The sequence below is a fragment of the Mercenaria mercenaria genome, chromosome 9 (assembly GCF_021730395.1).
Source record: "Mercenaria mercenaria strain notata chromosome 9, MADL_Memer_1, whole genome shotgun sequence".
Classification (NCBI taxonomy): domain Eukaryota; kingdom Metazoa; phylum Mollusca; class Bivalvia; order Venerida; family Veneridae; genus Mercenaria; species Mercenaria mercenaria.
In genome coordinates this window covers 27393082-27414998 of record NC_069369.1, presented here as the reverse complement: position 1 = coordinate 27414998, position 21917 = coordinate 27393082, and the positions used below count along the sequence as shown (strand labels likewise).

At 36.4% G+C, this 21917-nt stretch overlaps 2 protein-coding genes across 4 annotated transcripts in view; one reads left to right on the top strand and one right to left on the bottom strand.

The window, feature by feature from the left end:
- Positions 1-10510, bottom strand: part of LOC123546780 (macro domain-containing protein lmo2759-like) — a 28195-nt gene extending 17685 nt beyond the window's left edge. Inside the window, exon 1 of the mRNA XM_053551100.1 lies at positions 10298-10510. Coding sequence (XP_053407075.1) covers positions 10298-10307 — 10 coding nt within the window. The 5' untranslated portion in view covers positions 10308-10510. The remainder of the gene's footprint in view (positions 1-10297) is intronic.
- LOC123546779 (solute carrier family 23 member 2-like) overlaps positions 5934-21917 on the top strand; it is a 32078-nt gene continuing 16094 nt past the window's right edge. Inside the window, exon 1 of one of the 3 annotated variants that reach the window (XM_053551093.1) lies at positions 5934-6210. The gene's annotated coding sequence lies outside the window, so the exon portion shown is untranslated. Of the gene's footprint in view, positions 6211-21175; positions 21597-21635; positions 21852-21917 lie in introns of those variants that run through there. The other 2 variants (XM_053551095.1, XM_053551094.1) reach the window with 2 other exon arrangements.

Sequence of the window (21917 nt, the reverse complement as noted above, 5' to 3'; positions counted from 1 at the left end):
AGAGCATTATGACGTCAATTTTGACGTCATGTAGCCGCCTGACGTCCGATACATTACTCCTCGCGTAAATGAATTCCAGCATAATATTTATTGAAATATATCAACGTGCATGTCAGAATGAAAACAATCAAGGCCTTCTTGTGATTTATCGTCTAATTTACCACGGTTCATCGTTCAGATGCTTCAGTATTTAACCACTCGGGCTAACGCCCTCGTGGTTCAATTCCTACGCATCTAAACTCTGACCCGTGGTAAATTAGACGATAAACAACGCGAAGGCTTTGATAATTTGTTAAGTAAATCACGTAAATTTACATTTATATATATATATATATACTACTGAAATCGTCCCCAGAGACGTTTCCTCCTACACAAAATCATGTAACAATTGCGACAACGCTTTTCCAGTGAGTATTAAATTCATTCCGTAAAACAGATGTTCAAGACAGTTTCCCCAAAAGATGCCAGGCCCTATTTTCTGAAGCAATGAAACCCCAAAGAAAACCGTCTTCCCGGGTAGTACTTCCTCTTCCATTCCACCCAAAGTCTATTGCGCAATAAGACCTTCGGCCCATACACAAGTACATTGCAATACAAAGTCAGCATTATAATACAATATATAAAGTAAGAGTTACACATTAAATACAGTGACATGTATTTACACAGTTAATTCCAATGCATATATATAACATCCGTAACATATATTTCGATTAGTGCTATCTAAAGACCAATGAGTAATATTAGATATAGATCATGCTATTTTAAAACATTGACATAAATTCGTCCCTTTTCTGCAGAGAGTTAGTCAAATACATAGCCAAACTGTATGATATTTACATTGATCAGTGTTTGACATTAAACTATAAAAAAATTCTAAAATTGGTATTCTAAAAAACTTGGTTTGGTAAACAGTTCTCTCTAATGTCAGAATATAACGGACATACACGAATAAAACTTACTGGAAAGGCATCGTCCCCTAGAACGTTGCCGCACTATGATGATATTCTATATAGGAGGTATCGTCCCCGGGGGCGGATCATGTACATGGAGTGACTTGTCATAAAAAATTTCACAATATAATGCTACTAATGTGGAAATACTCCATGGTAAGAAGATTTCCTTCAGAGGTTTCTTGTCTTCGAAAATGAAGCTTGGCAAGTTTTGAAGGAAGTCTTTAAAATAGAGTTTTATGGAATAAAAGTTATATTTTTATTGAAAAGACATCGTCCTCGATAATTGCTGTTTATCTGAAAGATTCCTTATACGATTTGTTACATTCACTTCGTTTTAAAGTATATTTTTTGGTATTTTATATTAAAACGGGTACATGTACTTTATTGCACGGTAAATGCAATTCCCCTTCAATAACCCTTGCACATGGTCTAAAATTTCCGTTTAAAACCTGTTAATGGGTGTGGCATGCTTGTATAGCATGTACATTATAAAAAAAATATAAAATTATTTGTGAAATTGGCTTGTGAGATTTATGAGGCTTGGATTGGGATTCAGGTTATATTAGGTGAAGCTACTCCTGGACACCTAACAACAGGCATTTCCAGCTTATCATTACCGCCATTATATGCATTTGTTTGCGTAAAAGATTTAAATTCAGACCTAGTCTAAAAGTTAGGCAGGCCAATATTGCAACCTCAAAATCTATATATTAATAACAAAATAATATTCAAAGTTAGACACATGCGAATAGTGAAGCATGAAACTGAATGAATAAGATTCAAAATCAGACATTCTTGCATAAAAACTACTTTTTTCACTGGATCCACCAATGTATTAACGGGAGAAAAATCGTGTGCAAACAAGACAATTCACGTGCTGTTAATACCCTACTTGTATTTCTGAAATGCTTTCCCAGGGACGTACATGTATTTCTCCGCAGATTGACATCTGGTATCTGCGTCTTGTTCTTTTGATAAAAAAACCTCTTCTTGTAGCATAAATGATGCAATCTAAATCATAGAATGTTTTGCTGTATCAGTTACCAACGCCAAATACGCTGCCCCCAACAATGTTCGTACTCGCTTCTTCCCTTGTTTACTCACCCCCCCCCCCCACCTCTCTAGAACTCAGCGTCGTTTCAGTTTTGGTAGATAACTGTGAATGTTTAAGAATCGCATGTAACTAGAACAATTGTTTGTTTTTAGGAATCATATTTATGATTTTGGTAAGTATCAATCGGTATGCTTTTATCTAATTTCTCGAAGAATTGACACTACGTTCGTACTCATCCGTACTCCAAATGTGTCCGTACTCAATTTAACTCGAATGTAAAGTTACTCTTCCTGAAATTTTGCTCCTCTTCACCAAATTGTTAAGTTATATTAACAATTATTTGGTAATTTCATGTTTGTAATAACTAGAGATTAAGAAATCGTTTAAAAACCTTCTGGATGTACTTCTGATGGTGTTGTTTATTTCTGTGCCCTGGATACGGATATTTAAAACATGTTTACCTTTCCAAGAACAACAGAATGGTAATTAGAAAATGTACCAGAATCGTAAAGTCATCACATATGAAAACAATACATTAAGTCGTCGTGTAATGTTTTTTTATGCAAGAATAGCGACAATACACGTTTGTTTTGTGTATTAACGTCTACAGAAGTCCGCGGGACATGTTTGTGACCGAGACGTTCGGTCAGTCTCGGTCACAAACATATCCCGCGGGCTTCTGCAATTGTTAATACACAAAAAATGTGTATTATCCCTACAGCAATATAAGTATATTGCAACATCCAAATGATTTAATAATATGCATAGATTGACAGACCAGTGCTATTACCAGAGGTAACCTGTCATTCGGCAATGATAACTTGTCATTTGGTGGTGGATACTTGTCACTTGTAATTCTTCAACTCGTACTCTTTCATTCTGATGCGATTGGATGTCATTCAGATTTTGTCTTTTTTTTCGAAAGGACAAGTCAGCACTGCCGAAAGGACAAGTCACCACTGCCGAATGAGTAACCGCTGCCGAAAGGACAAGTGACCACTGCCGAAAGGACAAGTAATCACAAGTCACCACTTTTCGGCAGTGGTGACTTGTCATTTCGGCAGTGGTTACTTGTCCTTTCGACAGTGGTTACTCATTCGGCAGTGGTAGCATGTCATTCTGTAATGTTTACTTGTCATTCGGCAGTGGTAACTTGTCATTCAGCAGCGATATACTTTATACGCAATCTAGAGTCTTCTCAAAGAAAACAAAAGGGCGTCAATGACAGAATTCCTTTGATGGAAAAATTGCATGAAGTTCGGGCAAAGGACAAGTGACCACTGCCGAAAGGACAAGTCACCACTGCTGAAAGGACAAGTCACCACTGCCGAAAGGACAAGTCACCACTGCCGAAAGGACAAGTAAGCACTGCCGAATGAGTAACCACTGCCAAAAGAACAAGTGACCACTGCCGAAAGGACAAGTCATCACTGCCGAAAGGACAAATGACCACTGCCGAATGACAAATCAGCACTGCCGAATGGCAAGTAAACACTGCCGAATGACAAGTAAACTCTGTCGAATGACAATTGTAATATGGCTTGATTTGACTGCCAGTTCAACAAAGAAGAGGGTTAAGCTAAGTATATTCTGCGACAAACAACGGTTTACGCGCAGACAGGTAAGAGAACAATATTACTAGTATGACATCAAATTGCCGCATGACATCTGGTTTATTGCTCAGGTATGTTCAACATACTGTTTATCAACCATGTAAAAAGGAGAATTATCAAGGCCTTCCTGTAGTTTATGGTCTTATTTGCCACGGTTCATCGTTAAGATGCTTAAATATTTAACCACACGGGCTAACGCCCTCGTAGTTCAATTTCTGCTCATCTGAACTTTCAAACGTGAAAATTAGGACTACAAAGGCATCGGTTATTTGATAAGAACCACTGCCAAGGAACAAATTACCACTTAACACTGCCGAATGACAAGTTATTTCTGTTGAATGACAGGTAATCACTGCTGAATGACAAGTTAGCACTGCTGAACGACAATTAATCACTGACAGATAGGAAGCCACTTCGAATGACAAGTTAACACTGCAAAATGACAAGAGCCCACTACAGATTAACAAGGAACCACTGACGATTGACTAGTTAGCACTGCTGAATGCCAATTAATCACTGACAGATAGGAAGCCACGTCGAATGACAAGTTAACACTGCCGAATGACAAGAGCCCACTACCGAATAACAAGGAACCACTGACGATTGACTAGTTAGCACTGCTGAATGCCAATTAATCACTGACAGATAGGAAGCCACGTCGAATGACAAGTTAACACTGCCGAATGACAGGAGCCCACTATCGAATAACAAGGAACCACTGACGATTGACTAGTTAGCACTGCTGAACGACAACTAATCACTGGCAAAAAGGAAGCCACGGCGAATGACAAGTTAACACTGCCGAATGACAAGGAACCACTGCAGATTGACTAGTTAGCACTGCTTTAGCGGATAAGTAACCACGCCGGATGACAAGCTAACACTGCCGAATGACAAGAGCCCACTAACGATTAACAAGGAACCACTGGCGATTGACTAGTTAGCACTGTTTAACGACAATTAATCACTGGCAAATAGGAAGCCACTTCGAATGACAAGTTAACACTGCTGAATGACAGGAGCCCACTATCGAATAACAAGGAACCACTGACGATTGACTAGATACCACTGCTGAATGCCAGTTAATCACTGACAGATAGGAAGCCACGTCGAATGACAAGCTAACACTGCCGAATGACAGAAGCCAACTATCGCATAACAAGGAACCACTGACGATTGACTAGTTACCGCTGCTGAATGCCAATTAATCATTGACAGATAGGAAGCCACGTCGAATGACAAGTTAACACTGCCGAATGACAGGAGCCCACAACCGAATAAGAAGGAACCACTGACGATTGACTAGTTAGCACTGCTAAACGACAACTAATCACTGGCAAATAGGAAGCCACGTCGAATGACAAGTTAACACTGCCGAATGACAGGAGCCCACTATCGAATAACGAGGAACCACTGGCGATTGACTAGTTAGCACTGCTGAACGACAATTAATCACTGGCAAATAGGAAGCCACGTCGAATGACAAGTTAACACTGCCGAATGACAAGAGTCAACTGCCGAATAACAAGGAACCACTGCCGATTGACTAGTTAGCACTGCTGTAGCGGATAAGTAACCACGCTAGAGGTGTACTGGTCAGTAACCAAGGCAATCCTTGTGTGTATCAGTGCTATACACTGGGCACGTTAAAGAACTAGGCTGTCTATTCGCAACGAGCTAGGCTAAGTTAGCCGGACAAGCCTGTATCTGATTTCTGATCTCTCTGTCATGGGGGCTTTGTCTCACTCTGTCCCTCTGGTCAGATCGCTCTGTGTCTGTACTAGTAGAGGATGAATTATGCGCCCTGTGTGGCTGCATTTGAACTATGTTAAGCGCCTTTGTACTTGAAATTGATCATGAAAAGGGCGCTATATAAATCTGGTATAATAATAAACGGATAACATATTCAATATGCCGTAGCTTTTTTCGTATTAGCACATTCATACTGTTGATGTGGTATTGAGATTCGCAAATTTTCGTCATTTTTTTTTCAGATATAAGAAACACTGAGCAAAAAGAAATATTATCACCTTAAAGTCAAAGTTTAAACGTTGATGAATACGGGCTTTGGTATTAATTTACCAGAGTGATGAACAGAACAGTACAGAACTTTATTCATAATAATATGACTTGAACATAAGAAGTTCCTCGTCATCTGGATCCATGCTGGTCGCAAAGCCTCTCGTCCGATGAATACGTACCTATATACATGTATATGGCATTCGTTTGCAACCTAAATTATCCTATTTGTATGTTATTTAATACATTTATGACATCAATGCGTTATCCGGTTACAACTAGATACAGATTAGTGAAAGTGAATGCAGTCTGGATATGGAAATAATATGAACATGATTTAAAAATTAACGGTTGAAATTTAGATTGTAATTTGGAATTTTTCCCTAAGATAAGAAAACAGGATAATCAATATATTAATTCATTTATGAATAATAATCTACATGATTTAAAAGTTAAAGCTGAAACCAAAGAAAAACAAGAAAACCCGGAATCGACTGTGAAAACACGATATGTCCTATATGGAGTAGAAGTTGTGCCATCACTGCCTTTGTGCTTCCTGTTTGGCTTACAGGTAACCACTTACATTATTTGTAAAACGTAGACCACTAGACCTGTAACATGCATAAATATAATGTTCATTAACTGAGTTTCACATGAAAGGTTAACATGCGCATGGACAAAAGTTTTGGCGGTTAAAGTTTTTCAGTTTGAAAAGACATGTTCTATCTTTACGATAATTCTTTGGACTTGAGATTTTAAGGCTGTTGAAATATTATATTAAAGTGGTTTCATGTCTTAAAAACGTAGTGTTCACAGAAAAGAAAACGACAGTATGATGATATCTCCTCGGATTTCGGGCAAATACTATTAGCAATTCCCGACAAACCTTTCAATAAGTGTACACTAAACAAAATTGATAAGTACCCAGGTTTCAACGAATATTCATAGCGAACTAAGATATGGAACAAAAAATGGCACAGATGTTCCTGTATGTGAAGAAAGCACCAAATTTTGCATGAAATTACTTTAAGGGATCCCAAATCCTACAAGTGGAGAAGACATGGAAACCTTTTTTAAATTAATTTTAAAATGGGAGATAAAACTGTCTTGAAAAAAGTTTTTCCTTTAAATTGAAATTTATCTATATAGTAATGTTTTATATTATCTAAACATGGATAACATATTACTGACATGGACCGACAACCATTTGGTACAAAGTTTACCCCATAATACTTCTATTTCTCAAGATACATACTAAAATGAAACGTAATCAGATATTTACTGTATGTTGAATTTTAAATCTGAGAGTGAAAAGAGATTTCTTATGAAGAAAGCATCAATGTATGTTTATTTAACTATTACAAAATACACTGAATCAGGAAAAGATTACATATACGATTTGTTGGTTTGAATCAGCCAAAAAAAGAGATCTAAAAGAGGAACTACGTTTTATTTATTTCAATCAAATATATCTAGAACTATTTCCAGGCCCGTAGCTACACTGAGGCACAGGGAGGCCGGTGCCTCCCTGTTTTTCTGCCAAGATTATGAGAAAAAAAGGATATGTTTTGGGTCACCATCTTAAAAGGCATAACCGAACTGAGGCACTATTATTTCGTTTTAATTTGTTAAACTAATTTCCGCCATTTTCTTAATATCACGAATAATTACACTATACATGACCGTAGCGAGAGACTAAATTTTACCGAGGCAAGCGAGTATGTGCGTTTGTTCGTGGTTGTTAGGTAAATTTGAATGGTAAAGGCAAAGCCCCGACAGGCATTAATTTGGAAGGTTTGTGTCCCACCCTCCTCCATAGGAGGGTTTGTGGGGGCTCCCCCCAAAATAGGATATCTGATATAAAAAACACACTTTGTTGCGCTGTTTTTATATTAAAGAGAAAAATTACCCTTTCACTCCGCGATCTACCCCGGGTACCCATACTGATTTATGGTTCGTTTGTAATGTCTCTCTTGTGGCGGAGTTCTCGGATGCAACACAGGACTTACTTTTGGGAGGTGTATGTCTATAATATATTCTTCTTGATGGAGCTGCTGATTTGTCTCATACGAGTACGATTAAATGTAAAAATGTTCAAACAATTTTCCCTAAAATCAAAGTTCCGTCTAATGTTGCTCTCATGCTGAAAAGGACATTAGTTTACTATAAAAAAAAATCTTCTTTCATACAATGACAAGGCTGTTGCTACAAAGACGGGATATCAGTATAACTCGCCACAGAGGTAAGAGCAAAATGCGTTTTAACAAATAGTTATCGGCGTGAAATTAAAATAAAACTTCATTAGGTTGAAAAGAACATTCAAATCCATATTAATTATTGAATACAGCATAAATGGAGTTTCATCAATTCACGATACCATATGTTCTACCTATCGTCTGCTTCAACAAAAATTTCACGCTTAATATTCTTCAAAATAAATGAAAATTAACTGCGCCGTTCTCCATCAATGATATTTTGATAAAAATGAAATACTTATAAACTATAATGATAAATCATAAAGTTTCAAATGATTTTGCTTTTGGTACCAACAAATTCATCGATTTATTTTGAATCTTAACCATACTTTGAAAAAAAATAGGTTTGAAAAAAAAAAGATTTGTATTGTAGGAAATTAGACATAAAGTAGCTAGAAAACGTAGGTATGTAAACTTTTCTAGTGCCCTTACCTCCCGATCCCGAGGTTCCGTAAATCAGAACAGAACAGAATATTTATTTTGACTTAAGCATATACAGCTTATCGTCCATACATGAAAATATATTACAATGGCATGCACATGAAAATGGCAAAATATCTAAGTTTACATAGAAGGCACATATCATACACTTTAAACATCAACATTAATCAGGTCATTTCTTATTTTAAGTGCTTTTATAATAAAAGTTGATAGCCTATACAATAGTTTACGATTGCTACTTTTTAAAAGCTCAACAAACTTGAACATATTTGGTCGACTTCTGTAATAGGCAGGAATGTATGATTTTCGCAATTCTTTGTATGAGTCACATATACACACAAAGTGATATTCGTCCTCTATATCGTTCGTATCACATAAAACACATTTTCGTTCACTTCTTATCTGGTTCCTGTGTCTACCTCGCTCTATGGCCAAACAGTGGGATGAAAGTCTAAGTTTGGCCAAAGCATTTCTGGATTTACTATTGTCAATTGTATGTAGGTATTCGGACATCTCAAAAGTTTGTTTTATTTCCTTGTATAACAACAATGACGTTGAAGTGTTTACTGCTTCTCTCCATTGACCTATATAAATGTCTCTAAGCCTCATTTTAAACTGTGTGATAAAACATCCTATATTTGTAACCGATGTACGAAAAGTCCATACATCATTGAACCCTGTCTGTTGTAACATAACTTGACATTTGATAGCCAATTATTTTCTATTTCATGTGATTCAAAAAGATCATTATAAACAGAATATAAAATACAATTTGTATTATGACAGTTTAACAACTTAAACCAATATTTTATTATTTTTACTTTTCTATCCAAGATTAATGGAAAACGACCAGTCTCGCCATATAGTGCATAGCTGTTTGTACTCATTTTAACATTCAATGTCCACTTCAAATATTTTCTGTGAAGCCGTTCCAGTTTGTCTGCTTGAGAAAACCCCCAAAGTTCAGAGCAATATGACATTATAGACGTTACATATGCATCAAACAGATTAAAATTGATATGTAGAGGAATCTGCATGTCCCTGGTAATGCTTCTTAATGAAAACATCGATTTAAGAGCTTTATCTGCTAATGCCTCTATTCCTTTGCGAAATGAACCACCACTACTAAGTACAAAGCCCAGATAGTTAAAGCTGTCAACAATATCAATGTTTTGTCCGTTATATGTCCATGACAGGTTTCTTGATAACGGACCGCCCTTTCGAAATACCATAATTTTTGTCTTCTCGACGTTAACTGTTAAGCCCCACCTTTTACAATACACCTCTAATTGGTTTAAGTTAGCTTGTAGTCCTTCTGGGGTTTCGCTCAGCAATACACTGTCGTCCGCGAAAAGAATTAAATAAATTGATAATTGGTCTAATGTAATTCCACAATCGATATTTTCTTGTAAGCATATTTCAAGATCATTCACGAAGTGGCAAAATAATAGTGGCGAAGTTAGCTCCCCTTGAAATAATCCGAGATCAATTTTAAAGAAGTCCGATATATTATTTACGTGCTTTACACACGATCTTACATCGCTATACATAGATCTTAACAATTTAAGTATTTTCCCATCAAATCCTTCTTTTATCAGTTTATACCAGAGGCCATTTCTATATATCGTGTCGAAACACTTTTGGTAGTCCACAAAGGCTGCGTATACATTTTTATTTTGTGAGCAATTGCGCATTAATTTCTGGATACCCGCTTTTGTTGTTGTTGTCGTACGATCTGGAGGCTAGTGCCTAAAATCAGCTTGTTATATGCGAGTTACATGTACCTATGTATTAATACGGGTATAAGCAATAAAATATGATTAAATCAAATCAACATTAAATCAAATGAGATGTTGCATTTTGCCGTAAAATTCAAAAACTGCCAATTACCAGATTATCTGTTTTTAAATAAAACGTATTAAATATAAAATATAGACAGAAAATGGACAAAACAATACTTACCGATCGACATTTTTAAACCGAAAATACTACGGATATTCCAAATGCAATTAATTGCCCACGTATTCAACCCAGTATATCAAATATCTTGTTTGGCATTGAAAATCCGTTTAAACAATAATATTACGCGGTGTATATATATATATAAGTTTTACTGGCAATCTTGTTACTATCACCAAATGTTTACATTAGATAACTTGCAAGTTTTATAACAACACATTCACAAATAAAATCAGAATTTGAATTTTAAAAAATCTTGGTGTCACAGTTGTTTTACAAAATGATCGAAAATAACAATGGAAGAAATACCCCCACCCCCACCCCACAAACACACAAAAAAAATAAATAATTTTTTTTAAAAAAAATCCCGTTCCTTTTTTATGTTAAATTCCAGATGAATCAAAATAATTTTAAAATTTAAAATAACCCCTGAGATATAACGTACACTGTTTCACAAAGCTAGCTTATGCTTGTCCTAAATAGTTGCTAGCTAAGATAAAACTTTAAAAGTATCTATGATAGTATCTAATGTAGAAACCCCATTCATCTTAACTGTTATTTAACATGTCTGTAGGAACGTCACGTTTTAAAAAGCATTCTAGCATAAAACTGCTGTTTTTGTCACTTTTCGGGGGTGTTTTAACAGGAAAGAAAAACGTGTGTTTACATAGAGATTCTCGCGCTCACGTGCTGTTATAACACCTTTTTATATATGCGCGTTCCGTGGCAAAGCGTAAACGTATTTCGGCCCCAAAACGGATAATTCAAAAGGAAATTACGTCAACGTGAAAAACAACTCATACATTCCCGCGCATTTCATGAAAACGTATTTGACGTTGAGGGACAATATATTAATTTACTTGTTTTTTACGCGTTTTATGCTAGAATAGCGTTAGCGCATGTTCTTTTTGTGTTATAACATCTTCAGAATCCCTCGGGAATTGTTGGTACCAATCCCTCGGGATTCTGCAGATGTCAAAACACGAAAAAACACGCGTTATCCCTACATATATACTAATTTATTTTAGATAAATTGTGTTCAGCAATCTTTCAATATACATGTAATACCAGCTTACCGGAGTGCAGATTTTATACTATTTCATAGTGTATCAATTTTATTAATAAGAAAAATGCAAAAAACAGTATTTACTGCTGTTCGATTCACCACTAATTCCATTCTTCGCGATTTTCTTCCTTATTACATTGAACCAAAATCTGAACTTGCTCTATATAGGTCTTTGGAGACTTTCGAGATTATCGAAGGTATTTTAATGATATCGCCAAAACGTAATTTCCTTGTAAAAAACAAAACATAACAGAAAAATATTATTTTATTTATTTGTTTTCAAAACTCATTTTTACAGAAACATATGATATTGCTTTAATGTAATACTTGTGGGTGCATGCACGGGTAACTGGTGCCCTAAATCTACGTCTGTTTCACTTTCAGCATCTGTGACCTCTGGGTCAACAGTCCATGAAAACACCATTGGACAGGTCATAGCCATGAATCAAACAACGGTCTCCAGGGTGTACACTCACAGAAAAAGATCAAAGAAACTTTGCCCTTTACGTCCGACCGCCGCATGATCTCTGCTAGGTATCATTCCCTTTGTTTGGCATTTGTTCCGAACATGGTACGCAAATGATCTTTTGACTTTCTCTTAAGCTGCCACATCCCTGTACTTTTTTTAATGCGTACATGCGTAGGACCCTGAAATGTGTATAACCTAAATAATTCAGAATTCTAGTATAGTATAAACAGACCAGAAATTGTTATTGAAGTTTGTGTGACCACAGTCTAAAAAGTAATTTATGGGTGAAAATCGAGCTTTTTTATCGTACCATTACGCTTTAATGTAGGAAATATTACTCCATTCTACGTGTTTTACAAGTAGATCTATGAAATATACATTTCCAAATAAGTATGAGATACAAAGAATCGCAACAGGAGATAATCTATTTTTAATCTAATCTAAATTTATTTTAATAGTTCTTTGGTATTTCTTAATTCTGAAAGTCATTGTTTTGAGCAAAATAACTATATTTCCCTTTTATGTATAACATAGCTTTTATCTCAACTGATCACATTCCTTTTTTTTGACTATTGAAACACTTTACTAGAGCTGTCACAAATGTGATTCATGCTTTCACAGGGACGTCGTTGACATATAGAGTAAAACAACACAGAACCATAATCCAGGAAATTAAAGAGCATTTAAAAATCTCTTATGCACAACTAAGTATCAATATTGATCATTGCTGAAAGTTTGAATAAATTATATGAAATAATGAATGAGGAATTCAGATCACAAGCATTTCTCTATATATCATATAGCTCGCCAGCTATATTGCGAAAACGGCGTTCCATAAATGCGATAAACCAATCACATATCGGTAAAAAGTCACGTGTTATCACCCATTCCCCATGTGCTACACTACCTGTTGCATTCCAATATTCAGGCCGCAGGTAATAACCGTGTTGGTACGCCGCTCAACCATACCAAATAACCATACCTATAAGGAAGGAAATATATTCAATGAATTATTATTGCTATTTATATGAAAATATATAGTACGGAATGAATGTTTTCGATCAAAACGTTCTTTTAAGAGATTGTGTGGCTTTAAGCTAATGTAAATACTTGTAAATTCATACCTTGTACCCTTTGTTAGGATCGCCTCGGTTGTACTTAGATCGACACCCAAACATTGATTCGTCTATCTTCACTAAGACATTTTTCTTCACCGGATAGTTCGGTGAACATGCTCCTCAAACAGTTTCCTCACAAAAGAATATGCTATGGCAATCAGCCCGTCAAGGTAGCTCCGTATTAACATAAAACAATTCTTGCACAGTCAGTTTGCACCCTTTAAGAAAAAAATTAGTATGTGTGTATGGCAACTTATGGTTCCTGTTCACATTGCAGCGTAAGGTTGTCGCTATATGTTTTCCACTCAGTTGGCTTGCTTTCATGACACCAGGGCAGTCGCTTACTATATCATTCTTCATCATATCTTCACCCACGTATTTATCTTAAGTACATGGGAGCGTGCATTTCATCAGTCTATTACCCATTAAACACTGACATTCTAATTCATCAACAACAAAAATCAAGGATCACTTTCTATAGTTTCCTGCTAATGCAGCAGCAGCATCGTCCTTTCCAGCCAGTTTGTAAGCTAAAACTGATGCTTACACTATGTTCACGCGGGTTTTCACAGTTCACTGGTTACTACAAGAAGGGTAATGCATGTACATATATACTACTGAAATCGTTCTCGGGGACGTTTCCTTCTACACAAAATACAGTTGCGACAATGCCTTTTCAGTGAGTATTAAATTCATTCTGTAAAACAGATGTTGAAGACAGTTCCCCCAAAAGTTGCCAAGCCCTATTTTCTGAAGCAATGAACCACCGAAGAAAACCGTACTTCCTCTTCCATTCCATTCAAAGTCTGTTGCGCAATAAGACCTTCGGCCCATACACAAGTACATTGCAATACAAAGACAGCATTATAATACGCTATGTAAAGTGAGGGTTACACATTAAATACAGTGACTTGTATTTACAAAGTTAATTCCAATGCATATATATATAACATACGTAACACATATTTCGATTAGTGCTATCTAAAGACCAATGAGTAATTAGATATAGATCATGCTATTTTAAAACATTAACATAAATGCATCCCTTTTCTGCAGAGAGTTAGTCCGATACATAACTAAACCGTGAATGATACTTACATAAGTATTTGACATTAAACTATAAAAAAAATTCTAAAGTTGGTAACCTAAAAATCTTGTTCGGCAAAAATTTCTATCAGAATATAACGGAAATACAAGAATAAAACTCACTGAAAAGGCATCGTCACTGACAGCGTTGCCGCACTATAATGAATTCTATATAGGAGGTATCGTCCCCGGGGGCTGATCATGTACATGGAGTGACTTATCATAGAAAGTTTCTCAATATAATGCTACTAAAGTGGAATACCGCATGATAAGGTTTCCTTCAGAGGTTTCTTGTCTTCGAAAATGCAGCTTGGCAAGTTTTGAAGGAAGTCTTTAAAATAGAGTTTTATGGAATGAATGTTATATTATCGTCCTCGATAATTGCTGTTTATCTGAAAGCTTCTTTATATGATTTGTTACATTCACTTCGTTTTAAAGTATAATGTTTGATATTTTATATTAAAACGGGTACATGTACTTTATTGCACGGTAAATACAATTCCCCTTCAATAACCCTTGGACATGGTCTAAAATTACCGTTTAAAACCTGTTCATGGGTGTGGCATGCTTGTATAGCATGTACATTATAAAAAAATATAAAATTATTTGTGAAATTGGCTTGTGAGATTTATGAGGCTTGGATTTGGATTCAGGTTATATTAGGTGAAGCTACTCCTGGACACCTAACAACAGGCATTTCCAGCTTATCTACATTATATGCATTTGTTTACGTAAAAGATTTAAATTCAGACCTAGTCTAAAAGTCAGGCAGGCCAATATTGCAACCTCAAAATCTATATAATAATAACAAAATAATATTCAAAGTTAGACACAGGCGAATATTGCAGCATGAAACTGAATGAATAAGATTCAAAATCAGACTTTCTTGCATAAAAACTACTTTTTTCACTGGATCCACCAATGTATTAACGGGAGTAAAATCGTGTGCAAACAAGACAATTCACGTGCTGTTAATACCCGACTTTTATTTTTGAAATGCTTCCCCAGGGACGTACATGTATTTCTCCGCAGATTGACATCTGGTACCTGCGTCTTGTTCTTTGCATAAAAAAACCTCTTCTTGTAGCATAAATGATGCAATCTAAACCATAGAATGTTTTGCTGTATCAGTTACCAACGCCAAACGCGCTGCCCCACAACAATGTTCGTACTCGCTTCTTCCCTTGTTTACCGCCCCCGTCCCCACACCCACCTTCTAGAACTCAGCGTCGTTTCAGTTTTTGTAGATAACTATGAATGTTTAAGAATCGCGTGTAACTAGAACGATTGTTTGTTTTTAGGAATCATATTTATGATTTTGGTAAGTATCAATCGGTATGTTTTTATCTAATTTCTCGAAGAATTTATATACTAGTAAACAGTTTGAAACCCTGACACTACGTTCGTACTCATCCGTACTCCAAATTTGTCAGTACTCAATTTAACTCGAATGTAAAGTTATTCTTCTTGAACTATTGCTCCTCTTCACCAAATCGTTAAGTTATATGAACAATTATTATATAATTTTATGTTTGTAATAACTAGAGATTAAGAAATCGTTTAAAAACCTTCAGGATGTACTTCTGATGGTTTGTTTATTTCTGTGCCCTGGATACGGATATTTAAAACATGTTTACCTTTCCAAGAACAACAGAATGGTAATTAGAAAATGACCCGGAATTGTAAAGTCATCACATATGAAAACAATACATTAAGTCGTCGTGTAATGTTTTTTATGCAAGAATAGCGACAATACACGTTTGTTTTGTGTATTAACCTTCGGCCGGTCTCGGTCACAAACATATCCCGCGGGCTTCTGCAAATGTTAATACACAAAAAATGTGTATTATCCCTACAGCAATATAAATACATTTGTATATTGCAACATCCAAATGATTTAATAATATGCATAGATTGACAGACCAGTGCTGTTACCAGAGGTAACTTGTCATTCGGCATAATAACTTGTCATTTGGTGGTGGATACTTGTCACTTGTAATTCTTCAACTCGTACTCTTTCATTCTGATGCTATTGGATGTCATTCAGATTTTGTTATGTCTTCTATGAACGAGCTCGAACTTCATCCAATATTTCCTTCAAAGGAATTCTGTCATTGACGCCATTTTGGTCCCTGTGAGAAGACTCTAGATGGCGTATAAAGTATATCGCTGCTGAATGACAAGTTACCACTGCCGAATGACAAGTAAACATTACAGAATGACAGGTTACCACTGCCGAATGATAACCGCTGCCGAAAGGACAAGTCACCACTGCCGAATGAGTAACCACTGCCGAAAGAACAAGTCACCACTGCCGAAAGGACAAGTCACCACTGCCGAAAGGACAAGTGACCACTGCCGAATGACAAATCAGCACTGCCCAAGTAAACACTGTCGAATGACAATTGTAATATGGCTCGATTTGGCTGCCAGTTCAACAAACAAGAGGGTCAAGCTAAGTATATTCTGCGACAAACAACGGTTTACGCGCAGACAGGTAAGAGAACAATATTATTAGTATGACATCAAATTGCCGCATGACATCTGGTTTATCACTCCGGTATTCAGCATACTGTTTATCAAAATGTTTCGATGAGCATGTAAAAAGAAGAATTATCAAGGCCTTCTTGTAGTTTATGGTCTTATTCTCCACGGTTCATCGTTAAGATGCTTAAATACTTAACCACACGGGCTAACGCCCTCGTAACCTAAAAAACTTGTTCGGCAAAAATTTCTGTCAGAATATAACGGAAATACAAGAATAAAACTCACTGAAAAGGCATCGTCACTGACAGCGTTGCCGCACTATGATGAAATTCTATGTAGGAGGTATCGTCCCCAAGGACTGATCATGTACATGGAGTGACTTATCATAAAAAGTTTCTCAATATAATGCTACTAAAGTGGAAATACCCCATGGTAAGGTTTCCTTCAGAGGTTTCTTGTCTTCGAAAATGGAGCTTTGCAAGTTTTGAAGGAAGTCTTTAAAATAGAGTTCTATGGAATGAATGTTATATTATTACTTAAAAGACATCGTCCTCGATAATTGTTGTTTATTTCGGCTCGTTTGAACTTTCAAACGTGTAAATTAGGCTACAAACCACCCAAAGACATCGATTATTTGATAAGAACCACTGCCAAGGGACAAATTACCACTTAACATTGCCGAATGACAAGTAATTTCTGTTGAATGACAGGTAATCACTGCTGAATGACAAGTTAGCACTGCTGAACGACAATTAACCACTGGCAGATAGGAAGCCACGTCGAATGACAAGTTAACACTGCCGAATGACAAGAGCCCACTACCGATTAACAAGGAACCACTGTCGATTGACTAGTTAGCACTGCTAGACGACAATTAATCACTAGCAAATAGGAAGCCACGTGGAATGACAAGTTAACACTGCCGAATGACAGAAGCCCACTATCGAATAACAAGGAACCACTGACGATTGACTTGTTAGCACTGCTGAATGCCAATTAATCACTGACAGATAGGAAGCCACGTCGAATGACAAGTTAACACTGCCGAATGACAAGAGCCCACTACCGATTAACAAGGAACCACTGTCGATTGACTAGTTAGCACTGCTAGACGACAATTAATCACTAGCAAATAGGAAGCCACGTCGAATGACAAGTTAACACTGCCGAATGACAGAAGCCCACTATCGAATAACAAGGAACCACTGACGATTGACTAGTTAGCACTGCTGAATGCCAATTAATCACTGACAGATAGGAAGCCACGTCGAATGACAAGTTAACATTGCCAAATGACAAGAGCCCACTGCCGATTAACAAGGAACAACAGACGATTGACTAGGAAGCACTGCTGAACGCCAATTAATCACTGGCAAATAGGAAGCCACGTCGAAAGACAAGTTAACACTGCCGAATGACAGGAGCCCACTGTCGAATAACAAGGAACCACTGTCGATTGACTAGTGAGCACTGCTGAATGCCAATTAATCACTGACAGATAGGAAGCCACGTCGAATGACAAGTTAACACTGCCGAATGACAGGAGCCCACTATCGAATAACAAGGAACCACTGACGATTGACTAGTTAGCACTGATGAACGACAATTAATCACTGGCAAATAGGAAGCCACGTCGAATGACAAGTTAACACTGCCGAATGACAAGAAACCACTGCCTAATGACAAGAAACCACTGCCGAATGACAAGAGTCCACTGCCGAATGACAAGGAACCACTGCCGAATGACAAGAGTCCACTGCCGAATGACAAGAGTCCACTGCCGAATGACAAGGAACCACTGCTGAATGACAAGGAACCTCTGCCGATTGCCAAGAGTCCACTGCCGAATGACAAGGAACCACTGCCGAATGACAAGAGTCCACTGCCGAATGACAAGGAACCACTGCCGAATGACAAGAGTCCACTGCCGAATGACAAGGAACCACTGCCGAATGACAAGACTCCACTTCCGAATGACAAGGAACCACTGCCGATTGACAAGGGTCCACTGCCGAATGACAAGAGTCCACTGCCGAATGACAAAAGTCTACTGCCAAATGACAAGGAACCACTGCCGAATGACAAGGAACCACTGCCGATTGACAAGAGTCCACTGCCGAATGACAAGGAACCACTGCCGATTGACAAGAGTCCACTGCCGAATGACAAGGAACCACTGCCGATTGACTAGTTAGCACTGCTGAAGCGAATAAGTAACCACCCCGGATGACAAGCTAACACTGCCGAATGATCAGGTTATCACTGTTCAATAAAAATAAACCATCACATTTGTGTCTGGCGTTCCATAGTTTGACCGTCCACTGGAAACAAAAATCAAAGTATACAACTTTGAAAGTACGTTAAGATATTATACAGCGCTTTGAAATCCTTGAAGGTATTCCGACATGTTTAACTAAATAGTTGCCATCAGTGACCGTTGACTTACCTAGAAAAAAACCCCCAAAACAAGCTATAAACGGATAACATATTCAATATGCCGTAGCTTTTTCATATTAGCACATTCATACTGTTGATGTGGAACTGAGATGTGCAAATTTTCGTCAATTTTTTATCAAATATAAGAACACTGAGCAAAAAGAAATATTATCACCTTAAAGGAGTTCATCACAATATTTTGTGCGCAGCTCAATCGCGCAGCAAGCGATATCCACTGTAAAGTTCAGAATTCGCCGCCGAAAGTGCATAATTGTCGGATATGTAGCGCACTCGCGCAAAATATATCGTATGTACTGACAATATTGGTCGTGCATCTATATTTTACCTTTAAAAATGATGGTGCTTTATTGGAGGAGTAGTTGTAGGAAGTGCTCGAATCGAATACATTGTGGACAGCCAATTTGAAAGTAAACTATTTCGTCCAGTAATGATGCAGCCGACTCCAAGTCAAATAAAATTCCAGAAAATTTTAACGTAGATATATCTCCTTCAAGTTTAAATGTGACTTCCTAAAAATGTTGTTATACTTTTTGTGCCCCATCTCGTTTTTCACCTAGTAAGACCAGAGTTATGGCCCTTGATAGTCAAATTGTACATAAAGGGTCTAAACATTTTTGTCGCACGTACCTCAAAATTATATGCGCCAAGAGTCATGAAACCATACAAGAATTAAATTCAGCATGCGAAGTTGTGCACCAGTGCTTTTATTTGAGGTTTCACTCAATAAAAACAGATTTATGTCCCTTGACGTGGTCAAATATATACGTAAATGGGATGTGAAAGCTTGTGTAGCACGTATCTCAAAAAGTATTTGACCTAGAGGCATGCAACCTTAAAAGAGCATTATTCCGCATGTGAGTAAGAATATTGGTTAAGGAACTGATAATAACATTGTGCAATTTGTTTTGTAAGAAAAAAAATGTTCATAATTTTTAGGTGGGTGGGGTAATGAAAAAATACTTTTGTGGGTGGAGTGAATATTTTTTAATTTTTCTTGAAAACAAGCACGGGTTGATATTATTTTTTTGGTTTAGATTTTTTTGTCTTAGTTTTAGCTTACATAATATAAAATATGGAAAAATTCTGTCCGCTTGATTTTTTATATCATTAAGAAATACTTCGTGTTTTTCTCAGTATCAGATAGTTTCAACATCTGTCAAGAGTAATTTTTCTGAGTTAATATATCTACATGTTGATATTTTATGCATAGTTAAAGTGGTGTTATAAATTCGGATGCATAAACAGTAACATTAGAATGATACTTCGAATAAATAATTGTTTGCAGTAGTTTTATTATGACATGTATGTACTGTTTCTTCAGACAAAAATACCGATTTGGTGTTCTTAATAAACTTTGAATATTGAAAAAAGAAGCACGGGTACCTACAATTTTTATTTTTTATTTTAACTTGCTATACATCAATCTATAAATATGCAAAGTTACAAAAAAATCTCTCCGCTAGGAATAATTGTGAAAAACATCTTTAAAGTCAAAGTTTAAACGTTGAACAATACGGGCGTTGGTATTAACTTACTAGAGTGATGAACAGAACAGAACAGAACTTTATTCATAATTACCTGCGGCCTGAAGGCCGCAGGTATATTGGAATGCAACAAGTAGTGTAGCACATGGGGAATGGGTGATATCACGTGATTTTTTTACCGATATGTGATTGGTTTATCGCTTTAATGGAACGCCGTTTTCGCAATATAGCTGGCAAGCTTTATGATATATAGAGAAATGCTTGTGATCTGAATTCCTCATTCATTATTTCATATAATTTATTCAAACTTTCAGCAATGATCAATATTAATACTTAGTTGAACATATGAGATTTTTTAAATGCTCTTTAATTTCCTAGTTTATGGTTCTGTGTTGTTTTGCTATATATGTCAAAGACGTCCAGGTGAAGGCATGAGTCACATTTGTGATAGCTCTAGTAAAGTGTTTCAGTAGTCAAGGAATGTGACCAGTTGAGCTAAAAGCTATGTTATACATGAAAGGGAAATATAGTTATTTTTGCTCAAAACAATGACTTTCAGAATTAAGAAATACCAAAGAGCTATAAAAATAAATTTAGATTAGGTTAAAAATAGATTATCTCCTGTTGCGATTCTGTGTATTTTATTCTTCTTTGGAAATACATATTTCATAGATCTACTTGTACAACATGTAGAATGGAGTAATATTTCCTACATTAAAGCGTAATGGTATGATAAAAAACAACCTCGCTATTCACCCATAAGTTACTTTTTAGACTATGGTCACACAAATATCAATAACAGTTTCTGGTCTGTATAACTTCTGGCCGCAGGAAGTCTTTCGGCTTGTAATATGACTTGAACATAAGAAGTTCCTTGTCATCTGGATCCATGCTGGTCGCAAAGCCTCTCGTCCGATGAATACGTACATATATACATGTATATGGCATTCGTTTGCAACCTAAACTATCCTATTTGTATGTTATTTAATATATTTATGACATCAATGCGGTTATCCGGTTACATCTAGATACAGATTAATGAAACTGAATGCAGTCTGGATATGTTAATAATATGAACATGATTTAAAAATTAACGGTTGAAATTTAGATTGAAATTTGGAATTTTTCCGTGAAGGTAAGAAAACAGGATAACCAATATATTATATTCATTTTTGAATAATAATCTACATGCTTTAAAAGTTAATTAAACAATATTAGATGGGATATAGAGCACGTTCATATCCAATCAATTTTATCAGGAATAAATAATGGAATCAGTGAAACCAAAGAAAAACAAGAAAACCCGAAATCGAGTGTGAAAACACGATATGTCCTATATGGAGTAGAAGATGTGCCATCACTGCCTTTGTGCTTCCTGTTTGGCTTAAAGGTAACCACTTACATTATTTGTTAAACGTAGACCACTAGACCTGTAACATGCATAAATATAATGTTC